At 33.7% G+C, this 18,897-nt stretch overlaps 2 protein-coding genes across 9 annotated transcripts in view; one reads left to right on the top strand and one right to left on the bottom strand.

Moving 5' to 3' along the window:
* Window positions 1-9,970, top strand: part of LOC108753036 — a 36,471-nt gene extending 26,501 nt beyond the window's left edge. For all 7 annotated transcript variants that reach the window (XM_018494359.1, XM_018494364.1, XM_018494363.1 and 4 more), the window contains exons 17-26: window positions 630-745; window positions 1,240-1,384; window positions 2,512-2,646; window positions 2,727-2,877; window positions 3,819-3,946; window positions 4,028-4,168; window positions 5,052-5,191; window positions 6,058-6,415; window positions 7,626-9,136; window positions 9,596-9,970. In XM_018494359.1, the coding sequence (XP_018349861.1) occupies window positions 630-745; window positions 1,240-1,384; window positions 2,512-2,646; window positions 2,727-2,877; window positions 3,819-3,946; window positions 4,028-4,168; window positions 5,052-5,191; window positions 6,058-6,415; window positions 7,626-9,136; window positions 9,596-9,856 (3,086 nt within the window). In that variant the 3' untranslated portion in view covers window positions 9,857-9,970. The remainder of the gene's footprint in view (window positions 1-629; window positions 746-1,239; window positions 1,385-2,511; window positions 2,647-2,726; window positions 2,878-3,818; window positions 3,947-4,027; window positions 4,169-5,051; window positions 5,192-6,057; window positions 6,416-7,625; window positions 9,137-9,595) is intronic.
* A 1,133-nt stretch (window positions 9,971-11,103) lies between these two features.
* Window positions 11,104-18,738, bottom strand: LOC108753037 (uncharacterized aarF domain-containing protein kinase 2). 2 transcript variants are annotated; one of them, XM_018494367.1, is made up of 10 exons: window positions 18,415-18,434; window positions 18,142-18,343; window positions 17,099-17,331; window positions 16,646-16,709; window positions 15,923-16,031; window positions 14,962-15,079; window positions 13,780-14,001; window positions 13,278-13,508; window positions 12,637-12,753; window positions 11,104-11,306 (listed from the first exon to the last, which is right to left on the bottom strand). In XM_018494367.1, the coding sequence occupies exons 2-10, from the start codon at window positions 18,323-18,325 to the stop codon at window positions 11,121-11,123; spliced, it is 1,464 nt and encodes a 487-aa protein (XP_018349869.1). In that variant the 5' UTR covers window positions 18,326-18,343; window positions 18,415-18,434; the 3' UTR covers window positions 11,104-11,120. The 2 variants fall into 2 exon arrangements, with proteins under 2 accessions (XP_018349869.1, XP_018349868.1); XM_018494366.1 differs by having other exon boundaries at window positions 18,142-18,738.
* Between the last annotated feature and the right edge of the window lie 159 nt (window positions 18,739-18,897).

Consider the following 18,897-nt stretch of genomic DNA (forward strand, 5'->3'; position numbering starts at 1 on the left):
TGCGATTACAGAGTTGCATATTATAATATAGTTTTGTTTCAGGTGATAATAGTTACTGATCTTGTATATACAGAATACTTTAAATTTAATAGATAAACTTTAAAAGTATATAATGAACAAAATTCCGAAAAAAGTGAGATAATTAATATAATTACAAAAATAATGCCAATATATACAATTTTATATGTACATAAATTAAAAAACCTTTATAAATTACATATTGTTCAATTCAAAATAATTTTTTATTTTACAATGTAAGCATTGTAATATTTCTGAAGGACATTTTAACGTTGCCGCAAGCTTGCAGTAACATGCAGATACTTTCATGCAATATTACAATGTTTTAATGCAAGATTTATGCAATATTTCGGTGCTATATGAGTATAGTAATGATTTTCCAGTTGTCATTGTTGGAGGATAATAACGTTACGGCCGAAATACATATAGTCTGTGAAATTATACAAGAAAAAAATAAATTGCGTTGCCCTGTATAATTTAAATGTCAAACTGTTGCACCATATAATATTATTATGTTAAATTGTCTCATATCATATTATTGAATTGACGTAACAATGATATGATATATAAGTTTGTAGTTGCCTTAAGATTTGTATTCATTAAATACGCAGTGAACAATCAAGCGGAGATGCCAGTCTCGGAATCTGAATCTAACTTGATGGATCATGGGCTTTTCGATCTTCACACCGGTTTGCCTCAAAGAAATTATAGCCGCAGCGAGGCCAAGGTAAAATTTGTTATTTATTTACCATTTACTTAGCACTTGTAATCTAACATACTTGAAAAAATAATTACACTAAATAAAGTTGGAATAAATATTTCGGGACATAAAAATATAATAGTGTCTTTTATGAATTATAAAAGGAGAGTGTGAAAAAGTGTCGATTTTTATCCCTAAGCACCTGAACAAACCTGGAAAAATGAACCATTTCTCGGACAAATGATTATTCTCTGAAGATACAAACAATGATTTTTTAAGGTTTTTTATTCAAATGTATTTTGGAAGTTAAAATCGACACTTTTTTAATACCCTCCTTTGATTAATATACAGATAATTCTATATTAGACCGCATATAAGATTCTACGAACTCAGTTCACTTTCATTACTACATCTGTTTAGTATAATAAAAACGTACTGGGTGACATAATTGAATGTTTTTTTTATCTTAAATTCGACCGATATAAGAAAATCAAGGTAAAAGTTTTCAACAATGTTTGTAGATGAGAAGAAATTGCGGTATTATGGCGGTTGACGTCTCAGATGAGGACGTGTCAGTTATTGGATCACCGAACATTCGACGGCGTTTAGGCTCGTGCCCCGGCGGTTCTGATCATCAGTCTATCAAAGAAGACACGTACTCACCAGGTATGCAACTTGTTGAAAAAAGCTGCTAAATTAAATTTTTATTGAACAGTCCAAAACGTTACTTTTTCGATGTTGACAATAGGAAATTCTAGGTCCAATGACCTTGACATACATTGACAAGGATACTCTCCTGAATAACATTCCACAGATTTTAGCCGTCGCCCATTATTTACTACAAGGTTACTCACAAAAGAGGATTTAAAGGTTATCGTCGTGATTCATTGCATAATATCAACATTTTTTGCGGTTCACTTAATCAGGGTGAGGAGCGCATTAATAATGTGCTCCTCCGGAGGACTTCCTTCGTACAGGATGTCCCCGACTTACAAAATCGCCTTTCGTGAGCAGGTAGAACGGACTGAACTGAGCCGAAAAATTCTTTATCATTTTGCAAGTTTTGTAATACTTTAGGAGATATTCACGTCTAAAGATCATTAAATGAATACTACTCATTGTATCTGGCCATATGATAGCAACCTACAATTGGTTTGATATTCATCAATTTTTAGTCTCGCTCGAGACTTCGATAGTTTAAAGGCTTAGAACGCTCGCATGGAATACAAGAAATCCGAGTTTGGCTGAGATAATATTTTTTGCAATAAGGATTAATTATTTACAGATTTTTATATGTCACTCAGCATTATTAAGATTGTTCTAAGATGCGAAAAAGCATTAAATCGATAGTCAATTTAACTCGTGATATTACTGCAATAGTAAAGTTAGTGTTTTAAGACCGAAAAATCATTTCGACACGCGTTTCAAAGGACTACATACGTAGTATATAAATTCTTACAGAATCATACAAGCATTTAAGATCTAACTAGACCGTTTAAGACATTATATAGTTTGTGTCATCATGTACGGTCCTATAAGATATTAAAAACATTTATATTGTCAACTTTTTTGTTAATAATATTTTAATGGAAAACAAGCGACTAATATCTTTGGAATAGTGTTCAGGAGAGTGTCTTTAATAATATAATATACGAGTATATGTTAGGATCATGGTTATTGAAGCGGAATCCCCTATTGTCAATATTTACCCTATTATTGAGTTACTCGCAACTAATAATAAAATTGTAATCGCGATATATTATCATAATATTTTATTTTATCATATTTGACAGATATCACGCCTAATGGCACGCTTCGTCGGCGCAGAAGTAGAATACCCTGCGAGGATGATGATGGAAATCTGATGGATTTCTTACGAACGTCTGGACAGGATAATACGCGAGAGAGAAAATCATGGGGAAGTTTAGGTATTTAATAATACTTAATATGCCAACGCTACAGCTGTTATTGTAAAACGAAACTAAATTTTCTTTGAAAAATATTAAAGATCGATCGTGGGCGCGAAGAGCTCGAGGGCAATCGCGAAGAGGGGACCTGCTAAACGCCGATTTTTCAGGAGATCGGGAACGACCGAGCTCACCGGCTCCTCTTGCGGAAAGTAAACCATTCTTGCAAGAAGAGGAAGCGAAGTCAACTGGGTAAGTTGACGACGATATAATTTGTATCAATTCAATAGTCTTTGAACTGCGCTCTTATATCTGAATGATTACGTATTCGTAATAAAGGGGAAATCTACGAAAGAGTAAAAGAAAAAATGTACCCTTATTGAAAAGACAGACTGTCGAGTGTGTGGTTATTACTGAGGATATTACTGCTCGTGTAATAATTACTACTGGAGAATCACACGGTAGATATTACATCATTGAGATTATTATTAGGGATATTAGTCCGTGTAATGATTACTGCCAACAGAGTACGCAGCACTTATACAGAGTGTACCAGAATAACCACCAAATATTTTGTGCACAGATAGAGCGGACTAAACTATCAGAAACTGTATATTCCACAATACATGATTTCTGATAGATTGAAATTCTTATTTTCTGTTCTTTATTCCTTTTATTGTGCGAAGCACACCCTTCACACTTTTAAGATGCGGTTGAGTTGCCGCTACAAAAGCATTTTTTGATTGGTCAATTAGTAAAATTCTTTCTTTTGATTGGTTAATCAAATGCTTCGAAGCATTCATAGTGGCAATTCGATCACATCCCTAGATATACCAAAATAGAGCGCAAAGGTCTTCCATTTTTTATTTACTAATTATACTATATACTAATTTGTGTTTATAAAATAAATGAGAGTAATTTTCTTTATGGCATATTCGATATGATTTCCTAACTTAACAATAGTTAACTTTAACAACTTAAAAAAGAAATGATCGATTAATATATCGCTTCGAGGGACTGAGCACAAGATTTTAATGCCAGATTCTTTCGTTTCGTGCAAAAATGCGAATGAGTATAATTTCATTGAAATTGAAGGTGAGGAACGTCTTCTGGATAATTACGAAAAAAATAAAAATTTAATAGAAAAGAAACTCTTTGCAAAAGTCAATTAATTTATCTTTTATGGAAATCAGGAAAGCCTGGCGACAAAAAATCGAGGAGTGGCTGTCAGAGAATGAGAAGGAGGATCGTGCGGACGAACAACTTCAGAGAAAAACGAAACAATTGCATCAAGCGAACCGACGATCCTTTGAAGACTCGGGTGAGCAAGTTTATTTTTCGTAAGTATCGAAATAACTTTTTTAATGTCAAGATTTTTAACATTTGACGTATGCGATTATAGAAAGCGAAGGCAAGAACTTCCCAATGAGCACCTCAGGGGAAGATCAAATAATGCTCGAAGAAAGAAGTTCTTCCAAAGTGTACGACTGGCGACCATCCGTCGAAAAAACAGACGTAATGCGCACAATGGAAGCAATTGAAGGTGACTGCAAATTAAAAATTTATTATAATTTTATAACGTTGATTATTGATATATATATATATATAAATGATATATATAATATAATAATTGCAAACAAATTAAAATGATAATCCTGATAAATCGAAGTAAACATGCTTCAATTCGTATAAAAAGTATAAGAAATTTAAAAGGTTATAAAATTATATAGAAATTATAAAAAAATATTTCAAAATTTATAAAGAAATTCTGAAAAATTATAAGGTAAATCCGGTATATATGCCACACCTAACAAAAACTTTATTAAGTATTATTTACTATGTTTAAATACGGTAGATAAACTATACTAGTAAAAATTTTGTACTGTATATTACTATGAAAAAAATATTAGAAATTCGGAATACTTGTTTTTCGTGTTGAAAAAAGAACTTTTCGAAATCTTTGCATTTTTGCTGTATAGAGATAGGATATATGGCTACTTTTAGGAGGGGCGAGAGATGGAATGTACAGCTGGTCAAGGTTGCAACACTTCTTTTCGATGGATGTTGGAACTCAGCTTTACTCGTAGAGCGGTTGAACATAAATGATTAAATCCATAAGTAAGAATCAATCGCTCGGTAAGCAAGCTGTATTTCGAAATCCATCGAAAAAAAAGTGTTGTAACTTTTGTGACTATACGGCTCATGAAAAATTTACAAATAGAATTAAAATGTATGTTAAACAAAATATTGTGACTTAATTTTCATGTCATTGAATGAATATTTTCATTGCACATTGTAATTTGCGCATTGATTCCTGTATTGTCTTCCATTATCTTTATTATTTATTTATTATTTAGCTTAAGAAAATTTTTCTGAAAAAATTCATGACAATTGACACGATTGATAAGCAAATATCTTCATTGCAGAAGTTCAAATATCGTCCCAGGATAAGTCTCCCTGGCGGAAGTCGAGCTTGAACTTATCAAGTAGTACGGAAGAGATTGATCCTCGTAAAAACAGATCAAGACTCAGTACGGAAAATGCACTCGTACCGAGCACTTTACAGGTAATTGTTAATCTATTATACTTATCAATTCTACTTATCAATCTTAATTTTACAATTTATCAATTTTAATTTTAAATATCTAGGTCCATTTTGCTACGCAAACAGTAAAAAAGGTTACTTTAGGGTAAACAATTAATCACAAAACTACTTTATTCTAAACTTAAAAATCATCTGTAATTAATACTAGTTTTTCACGACGAATACTTTGAATTAGTATATTAAATTGTTCATGAAGAATACATAAATACTCCTTACAACTGATTTTTAAGAAAATATTTTAAGAAAATATTTTAGATTAAAAAAACTTTTTGACGAAAACTTGGATCAGCACAATTGCAAAAATAATGACAATATAATATGTTAACTCATGACGATCGTAAGAGATATTTTGTAACGCCTTACATTCATAAGATATCTGAAATGGTTGCAAATTGTGTGAACTCTACTGCTGAAAAAAATCATATCACAAAGTTATATAACGAAATCATACAATTAAGATAAGTAAATCACAACGAATTGTTCAGTACGTGATTTTTTAAAATTATGTAATTTGAAAAGTCACATAATAATAATATGTTTTTTTCTTCCATTTGTATTATTCAATTTTTTAAAATTCAAAAACTATAAAATCTTTTGTTACTAATGTTACTATTATTATCAATCTTACTTATTAACTTATCAATCAAACTTGTCATTAAGTTTATATTTTTTTATCAATTTTTATCAATAATAATTCATAAGCAAGAGAATGATAATACAACTTTTCTAAATATGACAAAAAATAATCAAACGTTTTTCAATATGTATTAAACTTTCAACTTTAAAAAATTAGAAAATTAAATGATGATCTCACATTACATTCACAGGCGATTACAGAAGAAGACAGGAAGAAGAACAAGATCAGTGACGTAATAAATTTAGATATCCAAGATGAATTGACGATCTATCTTCGGCAACCGTACACTGGAACGCAAGCGCCTGCAACCCGGCGATTTTTCAGGCTTGGTAGAAAATCCGCGGATAAGGAAAGAATCAACGATAAGATTGAGATCGATTCAGATAATATCGAGACACCACCGGCAATTAGACGCTTGTTCAGTCCTTCGAAAGATGTAAAACCCGTGGAAAAAGAACCCTGCAAGAGAGAACGTTGCAATAGCTCAATCCAGGGTCGAGAAACAAAGACTGCAATATCGAAATGGATTGGCACGGATCTTGGTACCGGTAAATACAAATCGAAAATATATAAAAGATATATAAACAAAGGCCTGTATTCATAATGTGCTTATAATGATAGTGCGTATTCAGAATATAGTTCACGACACGTAACATAGTATGCGTTTCTTTTGCATGCTCACATACATTATAAGCGCTTAACGCTATAAAGCATTTTTTTAAACCGTCTCTTATGCGCTGTAAACGCGCTCATGTGACGTCAAACAAAGTCGTCTCCTTTCCTCTTTCTAAGTAAGCGCGGTAAAATAGAGAATGAGGATTTAATTTCTGTATTATTTGCACAAATATCATCACTTTTCTTTTTTGACGATAACGAAGATTATCCAGTAAACGAGAATGAATTAACATAGATTGAAATGGATTCAAATTTTCAAAAACACGCATTCGATAACGTTAAAATGAATCATTCAATCCAAATGCATTTTTATACATTTATAAGAATTGCATGAAGTACATTTCTATGTCTTTAAATTGAAAATGATATTAGCTTTTTCTATGCATTTTTGAATATTGCTCAATTCGAAATTTTTAATAAGAAATACAGTTTTTCAAATCTAATTGAATCTAGATGAATCCAATTAAATCCAATTAAATAAAAAGCTGCGAGATGTGGTCCTTTAATAACCCAAGTTGTTAAAAATGCTGTTGATAGGATAGCTAATTGGAATTCGATATACATAATATAACATTCATTTTCAGTAGGATGAATGTTCTGCAGACTACCACCGTGACGTACTCAATTATTTAAACAAAAATTATCCAGTAATTTTCAATACGTTTTCAGATACAATCGAGAAATTTCAAAATAGGATAATTGTAACTTGCAGAGACATTCCTTCTCAGACATTTCAAAATGTAAAGAGAGAGTTTTACGATTGCTTGTTGTACTGCATAAAAGTCAATGATGCTCATCTTCTGCAATAACGGCGAGAAAACTTAATTATTTTAATAAAAGAAGAAGAAGGAGAAGAAGAATGGTAGAGAGAGAGAGAGAGAGAGAGAGAGAGAGAGAGAGAGAGAATTTTGAATGAAGAAGCACGCACAAATGCTTACAAAATTGAGGATTTTCAAGGCCATTACGTGATATACAAAATATTTAATCAGAGTCTTTGAAATCTTAACATACATATATTTCGCAATTTCAAAAGTTCAGAATAAATGAATTTCAATTGATAAAGTAATATATCTCGGTTCTTAGGTAACTTCGATAGATATTCGGCGACGCGACGAACTCGCAGGTACAGGAAGACCCTAGATCTCACGGGGAACAAAGATAAATCAAATGCATCGAGTCTCGAAATGGTTCACGACGAGAAATCGACGGTGCAGCAACCTAATACCCTCACCCAGGCAGATGAAGAGATCCTCCACGAGGACGCAGACGCCATGTTGCGTATCTGGCAAGATAAATTAAAACGACGCGATACGGCTCTAATGGAGATCGCGCGTTCTAACGAGGATCTTCAGTGTCTGTCGCATTCAGTGCCGACGACAGCAACATCGACGATGGGTCACAGAAATTCGCGACTTCCCGTCAGTCAACCACTGCCAGTGTTAGCGGTGACTAACACCGTGTTGAGTCCGGTAATGCAAGAATCGCGATCGCGCGAGCCTGTCACAGTGATTACCGAGCGAGCAGTGACAAGCCGCGAACGTCATCGGAGCATGATCGATCCAAGCCAGGTGAAGGAAGCGGTCCGTTTGTCCAGCAATCCACCTAGTCAAGTGAATCAAAATCAGGAAGTCATCAATGGTTTTTCGCGAAACGGAAACCCCTCGTTGCGCGATCGAAAGGACGATATGCTTGAGATCGTAGAAGAAGAGAAGTGTGCGGATCTGAAGTCCACTGGGGGCACGAGAGAATTCGAAAATGTCCGGACTATGGACGATCCGTGCGATCAGACAGCGGTTCGACAGAACTCTGTATTCCGCAACCGATTCGTCCCTGATGTAAGTGTGACAACATCGCCGTTGTCTGGTAAGAGCAGAGATCAGGAGTTAAATGACGAAGGCTTTGAAGAGACGCAAAGCCTCGTGTCGGAAACCTTGAGCCAGGAGACGTCTTCCGGCAATTATGAGACGGACACGCATGACTTGATGCGATCCTCACCAGCTGAACTGGGCGGCTACGGCAGCGAAAATCGTCGACGTAGCATCATCACTGTGGTGAACGACGACAATCTAGACGGCCGGGAATCATCCGACAAATTGCCGGCTTCCGGTAAGACGTTCAACGAGAAAACGATCGCGAGGAATGCATCGAATAAGTCCAACTTCTTGCCAAAGCGCACCGCAAGTGCGAAGCACGAATCCTCTGCTTTGAGAAAAATCGAGTCTCTGAAAAGAACCTCGAATGTGGTACCGTTGAACGATACAGGAGTTTCAAAAAGCGAAGTGCAACGTTCCAGTTCGAGAAGTAGTCTACGCAGTTCGCGGAGCTCGCTGAACAGCGCGACATCCGTTAATACGGTGAAGAATTTGGCCGCGAATCGCGTGCATCTGCAGAACTATACTTCGGCTATCCGAGCGCTGACTAATGATCTGAGGAAAAACAGTTCGTTGAGCAGACCATTGCCGTCGAAGGACGCGGTTGATAAGAGACGATCAAGTCTTCGTCAGATGAGCACCAGCAAGATACCCGCCAGTAGAAGCAGCAACAGCAGCCGCAACATTGGACCAGCAACGAAGAGCGTCCAAAAAGAATCCCAGGTTGATATAATTCAAATATTATAATATTTACTTATAATATTTAGTTATTTATAAATATACTTTCTAAATAAAAAGAGGATTTTGTATTGTATATATTCAAATCTTAAAAGATACAAGAAGCTTGTTCTTTTTAGTTGAACTTTTGCACCAGTTCATCTTTCTTCCTTTTCTCTGGAGGAAAGATGACCTGATACAAAAGTTCAGCCAAAAAGAACAGGCCTAATATAGTTCAGCCAAACCGCGCCTACTTTTGCTCCGTGTCATCATCAATAGGGTTCAAAGACTAGGTTATTTTTGTAACCATTCTGTCTATTACTGTACAATTCCGTATTCAGCTCAGATATAGCCAAAGAATTAATTGATATACGGAAAAAAATGACATAATTCTAGGCTTTTTTTTTGGAAAGCAAATTTAAAATGTTTTATTCGAGATTTTTGATTTTTATTGTTAATCGGTAGGTGGTGCCTGGCATGCCAAAAGTCACAAGAGGCCGGCCGATCGCCTCACGTAGCAGCAGCAGTGGAAGCAGCATAGGTCAGCAATCAATCTTAGGAAATCGACTGTCTTCCGGTGATAAGACATACGCAACGAAGAGCAGATTAATGCAGCCACGAATCGGCTTAAAGGGTCATAGTTTTATGAGGCCTACAGCCGCCAGTGTCAACAAAGGTTCTACAACAAACTTGCCGAAAAACGTCAAAGTTGTGGTCAAAGGATAATTCTCATTGATGAAGAAAAGAATTGCATCCCTCGCTGAGAATTTAAAATCGAGGACTATCCAGATATATTTAACAATTGTGTTAGAATTAATAAACCATATTAGAACGTTTTTTTATGAAGTTGAATATGAAGTTTAATGCTGTTACTAAACTAAGAACTGATTTCGATAAATAACTCGAGATTGTTGATAATGTTATCATAAGATACACCTCGAAAGATTAAACAAAAATATTGTTATTCTCGCTTACTACACTGTCTCATAGTTATTAAACCAAAATACGTAAAACTAATATCGTTTATAGGTATACGCCATTACCACACCGAATAATGCGTACTCGGATAAGATAAAAATAATTAAATTTCTCTATCGCGCGCGACACTTATATATATAATTAAGGAAAATGTCACGATCATTAAGGGAGTTTTCCTTTTAGTAGAGAACATATTTATATGAAGTATACGAAACATACTCGATTAATAAATGTGTAACATGTATTATACACACACATACACACACACACACACACACACACAGAATATATTTTTTCTAATTATAAAAATGAATATATGTCCGACAAATAAATTAACACGTTATATGACAATGTAATTTCTTTGATGTAGAAAAAATGAGATGTTGTTATAAACTTACGATTAGGATAAGATGACAAAGAGTACGCACTTTTTTTTTATGCTATATAATTAATACAAGAATCCGAGTTTGAACAGTAAAATGTTTAAGCTATTCCTTAGAATTTGAACTAAAAGTTAGTCAAGTATCAATACAAACACTCAGTTTTACAGGAGATTTTAATAAAAAAATAAAAATGCGGATTCTTGGACAAATGTCTTCTCAACAGTACGCACTAAAAAAGTGTCGCTTATTATGATTAAAATTGAAAAACTATATTTTTGATTGAATATAAATCTTAATAAATACTTAAAGCATTTTTCACGTACAGAATTTATACATACATACAAGTTTATTTATACGTACATACAAGTAGTTATTTAATAATTCAATCGTTTATTCATAATTCGTTTTAACTCAACTTCGGGCCATCTTAAAAAAAAAATGATTATATGAACATCCTATCAAAAAACGATAATGAACTCTTAGATTATTAAATTATTAATAATTTTTTTGAGAATCCTGTATCTTTTACTTAAATTGTTTATTGTATGAGAAAGGTACAAATAAAATAATACTCCAGTAATTATTTTGAATATATAATTAACTTTTGTTTAGAGTTTCATCTTCACTTGTTATATAACGCTTCTAAGGACATAGGGCAGCATCTCCGTGAAAATATCGATTTTAGGATCCAGGCACCGACCGAGGTTCTCGATCACCAGCATACTAAGAATTACGCTGCTGAAGGATCCGTCTTGCTTGACTCGGTGATGAATCATCGCGGAGAATAATTGCGACACAACGGTACTTACGCTTACCTGCACATATCCGAAAACGCACGGAAAAAAAGAAACAAAAAAAATATGGTTAAAATTAATATTGTAATGCATCAGTATCTAATTAATATTTAGCAATCAAATTAAAACGTATATGGAAATCATAATACACATGTATAAAGTATAAATTATGTTATAGATACCAATAAAAATAAATGAATAATATTGACAATACTGTTACGTCCGGGAGATTACGATTCTTTTTTTTTACCGATCTTTATCACAAACACCAAAAAAAGTTACAGAGATCAAACAAAGTTCATTTGTTAAGGCAAAAGTAATAAAATTTTTAACTATAATGATTATTGAACAGAGATTCTACACTTTTTTTTATTTAACTGTCTCTCAAAAGAAAAATGAAAATATTGCACATAGATGGATGAAAGTCTTAAAATTCAGATCGGGAGATGCCACAATCTCCTTTTTAAAAAACGTCTTAAATAAATAAACAAATCAATAGATTATAATCAAATTTTGGCAGAGCCGCGAACCATCACTTCATATCTCCGTATTCAATTACTTGATTTACATTATTAAAAATATTAGTTAAATTGCGCAAGTATCATTAAAAGGTTTAATTGCTAAATTAATTAAAAACGTAAAAATAAACTCATTGAATATAATATATCTCGTGTGAGAAGAAGTGAAAAACATGGGAGTTGGGGAGAGAGAAACAAGAAAATGCATTTTCTTGAAACGAATTTCTTCGATATAAATAAATATTTATTTCGCAGTAATAAGTTGTGTATTTCCGTAAATAAATATTTCATTCCTTTGAGTAAATCATTTCGTACGTTTCAGTATTTCGCTCCTATAAGTAATGATCATCGCTTATTTTTAATGAACTATAAAATTCTTATAGCAAGTAAATATGAATCTCAAGTAACAGCTGTAGCTGTAAAAGCTAAAAGTGAATTTTTTAATTTTCTGTACTTTCTCGTGAAATCCAGTACTTCAGATGTTTTTTTGTGTGTACTTTAATTCTAAAAAGCAAAAACAATTTTTTAATCCGTAAATCCAATTTGAAGGATACAATTAATGTCGAATGGAGTTTATGATAAAGTGCGACGACTACTAGAATTCCCTTTAAATGCGGACGATATCTCACGCAATGTTTACGCGCACGGTCGTAAACAAAACAAAAATCGGAAAATTAATTCTGAAAAGCGATGAAATCGCATGAATGAATACGGTCAAAGTTAAAAAATTAAGAAATTTCTTACAATCGAGCGACTATCCTAGAAATAGAGATCGCGAAAGATACGCCATTTCAACGATCTCTTGAACTTCAAAGAGAATACCTGTTACTAACATTAAATGGATTGCTAAAATGAGACTTGACAATATTTTTAATTGAACATTTGAAGCCATCTGAGTCGGGGGTCATGTGCGAACTGTGCTCCAGAATATACTGCGCCGCCATTTCGCTCTAAATTAAAAATAAAGTTAAATTTTGTATGTAAATCGTCAATCGTTCATCTTTAAGAAATATAAAACACACGGCAAAAAATGATTATTGAAACGAAATAAAATGATATACATGTAAAACATAAGTAAACAAAAACTATATATTGAGGAGTAGAAATTAAAAAAAAATGTGTCAAAAAATGCGATTGCAATTAAGTTTAAATTAAATCGTCATTCTCTACGAAAAAAATTTACGTTCATATAGCTGATTGCTTTTATCATAAATATTTTACCGTGTATTTTATATTGAATAAAATATTGAACAACCCCTTTGCCCTAGAGACATCTGAAAAGATGTGCTTCGATAAAAATGGATGTTTTGTCTCTGTTCATTTTCTTCATTAAAATATCAGAGAAAAGCATATTTTGCTAAGGAAAGAAAAATAAAGAGAAAAAAGAATAAACGTATTTCTCCAGCTTAAGTTCCCCATTAAGAAGGCAAAGAGCACATGTTAATAGAAAATGAACGTTATTTCCCGAGCTTACGTTTTTCGTTAGTACCAAATAAAAAACATCTCGAAGATTTTGTCGGCAGCGTTCATTCAGAGATACTACAAGGCCGCAGTCCAATATGATCAGGCGTGAGTCGTGCTCCGTATAATCGGGGATAATGACCCGCCAAAAAGTGTTGAACAGACTCGCCTTCGGGACGACTGTTTTCTCGACTAGAATATTGCCTGGGTGCAAGTCACAATGGATGAAGTTATCCTTAAATATCTACAATCAAACGGTTGTTCACACATTATACTCAATCAAAAATTATACAATAATAAAGCGCTATGAAAAATCGGCTAATCTTTTAAAGTTTTGCAATTAGATCTCATTGAAATAAATCTAACATTAATCTTCTCAAAATAAGAAAATTTTAATTCGCTTTCTTTAATCGGTAGATGTTTATAACAACGACAATAAATAATTAAAAGGCTTGATACAAACCACTCTATTTTGATATATTTTATTATACTGATTGAAAATCGTTAGTATTAACCATTTGAAGGACCATCGCGATTCCTATCCTGGCGAGTCTCCGCTGTAAAATAGCATCGTTGTATTTCAGATAATCTGATATCGGTGCACCTTCGTGGAAACTCTCAACGAGTATCCTGCGACGAGTCAGATGTGTGTAAGGATACGGGAATATGATGTCATTTCTCTTCGAGAAATTCGCCGAAAATCTCACGAGATTGGAAGCTTCCAGACGCATATCAACCTTTACAAAAATCAATATAATTAAATGCGTGCCATCACATTTTTGCTGTTTTTAAATTACAGATCATTCGGAGATTAAATCCAGCACAATAGGAACAAATTATTGCTTGGATTATCCCTTGTTCTCGTCACAAATAAAGCGACTATTTCTTGTTGATTTCGTTTCGCGAACTTATAGAAGTTATGCAGACTTCAACTAGTGTTGAGTAGTATCTACATGTATCTACATGTATTTAAATACACGCATGGAGATACATTTTATGTATTTTTATGTATTATTATCTACATCTGAGCTTTATCTAAGATATATTCAAATTGAAGCATCTGTATTTCAGAACTTCTTTTCAAAACTTCTTTTCAAATTCATTTATATTTTCTGCTTCTAGTAGAAATACATATGTTCCTTTTGATTATTTTTTATCTGATTATTACAGTCATTAATGGCTTGTATTACATATAGATTACAGATTAATAATAATAACCTTATATGTATAGTTCTCTCAAATATGGGAATACTATAAATTATAATAATCTATAATATTTAACTATTAATATTTATAGTAAAATATAAAGATATGAATGATAAATAAAAATAGCCATTTCTAGTAATAAATGCAATCGTTATTATAGTGAATGAAATATGATTATTTTCTTAATATAACTATTTAAATGGTAATAATAACTAAGAAATGTGGTGAGGAAAAATTTAATGCCTATCATAGTTGTAATGATCATATATTTCAGTGTTGAAGCAGCTATAATGTGCATAGTTAAAAGAATTATAAATTTATAGTTAACCCCAAAATAATTATAAATTATAGTTAAATTATGGTACTTACAATCATTTTTTTTCTCTCAATGTGAGTATAACAACCTTCATATATAATATAATATTAAGGCTACATCTTTTTCAGATTATCTAGTATGAATATGTAAGGATATAGTCATATGAATAAATTACTTGATTTTCCATTATGCGTGCGAATTCGTCGATGCAATCTGTGAGATTAAGCCAATACAATTTCGGAATGAAGTACGTGACGCACTTGCACAAACCACGCATTATTGCAATGTCCCTTCTGCGAATATATATACAATACAGAATATATACAAGTATAGTATATAGGATATCTGTTAAGTAAGGTCGGAGCCACATTGGGGACGTAGAATGGATCAAGGGGAACAAAAAAGTTTTATACCATTTTGCAATTTTCACAATAGTTAACAAGATATTAATTACTAAAAATAGCCGAATATTAGTTTTTAATAATTTTTTCTCAAATACTATGAACTTTACAGAAAAACTGTAAAAGACAAAAATTGTTTATTTTCTTCTCATAAAGTTCTGAGAATTTTTTCAGAATTTTTTAATACCGTATTTTCTCATGATAATAAAAATAAGAAAATGCAGTACTAAAAAGTTGAGAAAAAATACTGAAAAAAATTCTTGGAGTTCTATGAAAAGAAAATAAACAATTTTTATCTCTTATAGTTTTTTTGTAAAATTGATAGAAGACCAATATTCGGCCATTTTTAATAATTAATATCTTGTTAACTATTGCGAAAATTACAAAATAATATAAGACTTTTTTGTTTCCCATTCTACACCCCCAATGCGGCTCCGACCTTACTTAACAGATACCTGTAGAATATAGAATATCTTATAATATGTATAATATAGAATATCTTATATATAATATAGAATATCTTTAGTATATATTTAAATACTAGTCGTCCAGTGTGCAGTAAGAATTATGGTTCCGACGCGATGAACGACATGCGATGCGCGATATCCAATCAACGTACTGACATTAATTCGCAGCGCGAATTTGCATTCATTTATCATACAATTTTTATTCGCGATTGAATTTTGGCAGGAAATACTACTAAAAATTATTTGCGTAATATTTTAAAAAGGGTACTTGAGTTGACTTTCGATTCCAGGATGCAACACTTTTACCGCTATGGTTTGCAAATTTCTGGTACGCGGACTGGCAGATGCTAATTTGTCGCTTCCATTGAGAGCTTTATCTGAAATTGAAACATTTTATAAACGACCAAATAAAGAAAGTGAAATTAAAGACAATAGGAAAACTCTAATATAATACTATGAAAAAAAGTGAAAATAAAATTTTATTTCAAATACATTTATTCGAACAATAAGTAATATATATCTTATAAAATATATTTTGTGAATAAAATTTAACTTAAAGATAAAGGATTTTTGAAATTGTATACTGACAATGTTAATGCGTACAATACTGACTTTTTGATTAAAATATATGACATCTCTTTTAAAAATTGACTATGAATAGTCATTGGATATTCGCTAATTACCAGCGAAAAATATAATTTAACGACTAAGGCCCTATCATTTTTTTCATTGTGCAATAGTGTGAATCCTATAATTCAAGTACGCGGGATTCATTCGAAGCGATCGCGAGCAGCTCCCGAGAGACAAACCGAACAATGCTAATGTAAATCTATCCAGGCAGATCAACACTCAAATATCAAATATGAATACGCTTCGTTATTCTAGACGAAACTATAACAAAAGTGACTTTTCGCGAAATCGCCTGTATGATTTCTACCGCGGCGATGTTACACGTACGCAAGGGAAGTGATAAAGATATTTCTGAACTTACTATCCATGAAATGCGACATCTGAGGCTCCCATGTTGCATTTTGATCGATCCACGCTTTATACACCTAAACATCAATTTTGAACGATGAAAAGTCGCGCAAATAACATTCGTTCCATCGCAAGTGTATATCCAATTCGTACACTCGCGGCAAGTGTATGCGAGTCCATGATGTAAAAAGACAGGTGTACCATTCCCGTGGATGCGCAGTCGTCTAAAGTAAAGAGCCAATCAGAAATCGTCCAGGATTCAATATGGCTGCGAAGTGATACATATACACTGCACTGCTGTACATTTGCTCCACTTCGCCCTGCACTTCTGGGCATTTCTTATTGGCTCGCTACGATCGTTACGTCACGACACGTGATATCATATGCGCAATGGTATATCTGTCTTTTTACATAATGTTCGAATCTATCCTCTACTCTCGCGCCTACCCTATCTCGGGCTGCATACCTGCGCACAGCATCCTGAACCGATTGGTTCCTTGTCGTCAAACCTCACGAATAAATTCCGCCAGGAAGGACCATATGTTGCTTCGAGTAGGCGCTCCGTATACAGCCATGAATGCGATGTCGCGTTTCGTTGCAGTTGCGAAAGCGTGTTGCAAACATCCCGCGGAAAGACATCCCATCGCGTGGAGATCCATTGGCCGAACTTGATGAAAATCGGCCCGAGGAATTCGATACCTGTGGAAAAATGCCACTGCTTTTCTTGAATTGTTCTTTGCAACAAGATTCTCTTTTGCAAACAAAAATCTACTGATCGTCTCATTTCGAACACATAGTAGTCAATGCGAATTCTCATTAGACCAAAAAGACGTTTTATTAATATATTTTAATGTATGTTGTATTTTGTAATTTGCATTCTTTGAGATTTATTAGGGAATAATTCCAAGTCTTTTGCTCCCCGTTTGTGTTCCCCGCTTATAGTCGCAGCATAGATTCTTGCATAACACCTAATGCATACTGTATAAGGGAATCAATCAATTAAAATTCTTCTTTTCCATGGAGTGGGAGGAAAGGAATGAGTCTGATTAGTTGATTCGCTTATGCATATGTTTATGCGGCTATGCAAGTTGTGTGAATATACTCTTACGGGCCTTCTATAATGGCTGTGATTGATTTAAATGCTCACGCGTTTTAAGCGCTTGTAATCATCATTCTGTCATTATCGTTCCTTAGACGTAAAATAAGAATAGAAGTTAAAATAAGAATAGTTACGGCCAATATAAACGCTCCCTAAATCAGAAGTCAAAAGCTAAAAATTGACCATAATCACAATCATCAATTTTTAGCTTTTGACATCTGATTTATGACTAACGGCTATTGTGGAGGACCTACTAGACTTAAGTGAATTGAGCGAAACTCAATTCTTACAGCCTAAAAGTATAAGAGTGAAATCCATAGACATTGGTTGCATTTAGCAGAGAAAACTAATCAGTTAGCGCTTAGATTCTTTAATATGATTGGTAATACGATTGCTAACATTTTGCTTACCTTTTCGTAGGATGGTGGGAAAGAAATTCGCACAGGTCAAGCGTGTAATCAAGTACGCGACAAGCAGGATGGTGATAACCGTGCTTACAATTGCAATCCTCGCTAATATGAGTATCATCTCTTGCGCGTCTACGAGAAAACCGTTCTTTTGCTCTCCTTCCTTTTCTTTATAGGTAGGCCACATTGTTTGCAGTTCGCGGATCTGCGCACGAGGTTTGCAGGAGAGTGCAGTCGAAGCAAGATTGTAATTGGTCCACTGGTTAGGATACTCACCGCGGCAACGCGTCAGCGGCAGATGAAATTGACGCCCTCGAAGACGATAATACAATCGTCGGCACGCAATACTATCGCCGATATTGTCGCCGTAGCGACAAAGGCTCGTAAAAAGTCGTACGAGATTAGATGTAACGACATTGCCGCGATTCATAATTTCTGTCGTTCCAAAGTACAAAGGAGTGAGAAAGGCTATGTTTCATGATCCATAACGCTGTTTCCGCGTGTGTCCATGTTCACGAGTTCATACAAAATTTCTTATCTTTCTGAGATAAATCCTTTTTTTGATTTGATCGCCAGCGCGCTTACGCGCACTTTTCCGGTACGTCTTGCGCATTGTGGAAGCAGAGAAAAACCTGAGAGAGGCCATATCAGCCTTTTCTCCGTCGAAGTACATCCATTTTCAGTTTGGGAACTACGTGACTACATACATTTTCTGACACTATCGATAATAATCGTATCGTCGAAAATAAATGTGGTTCT

Source organism: Trachymyrmex septentrionalis, unplaced genomic scaffold (assembly GCF_001594115.1).
Source record: "Trachymyrmex septentrionalis isolate Tsep2-gDNA-1 unplaced genomic scaffold, Tsep1.0 scaffold63, whole genome shotgun sequence".
Taxonomy (NCBI): Eukaryota; Metazoa; Arthropoda; class Insecta; order Hymenoptera; family Formicidae; genus Trachymyrmex; species Trachymyrmex septentrionalis.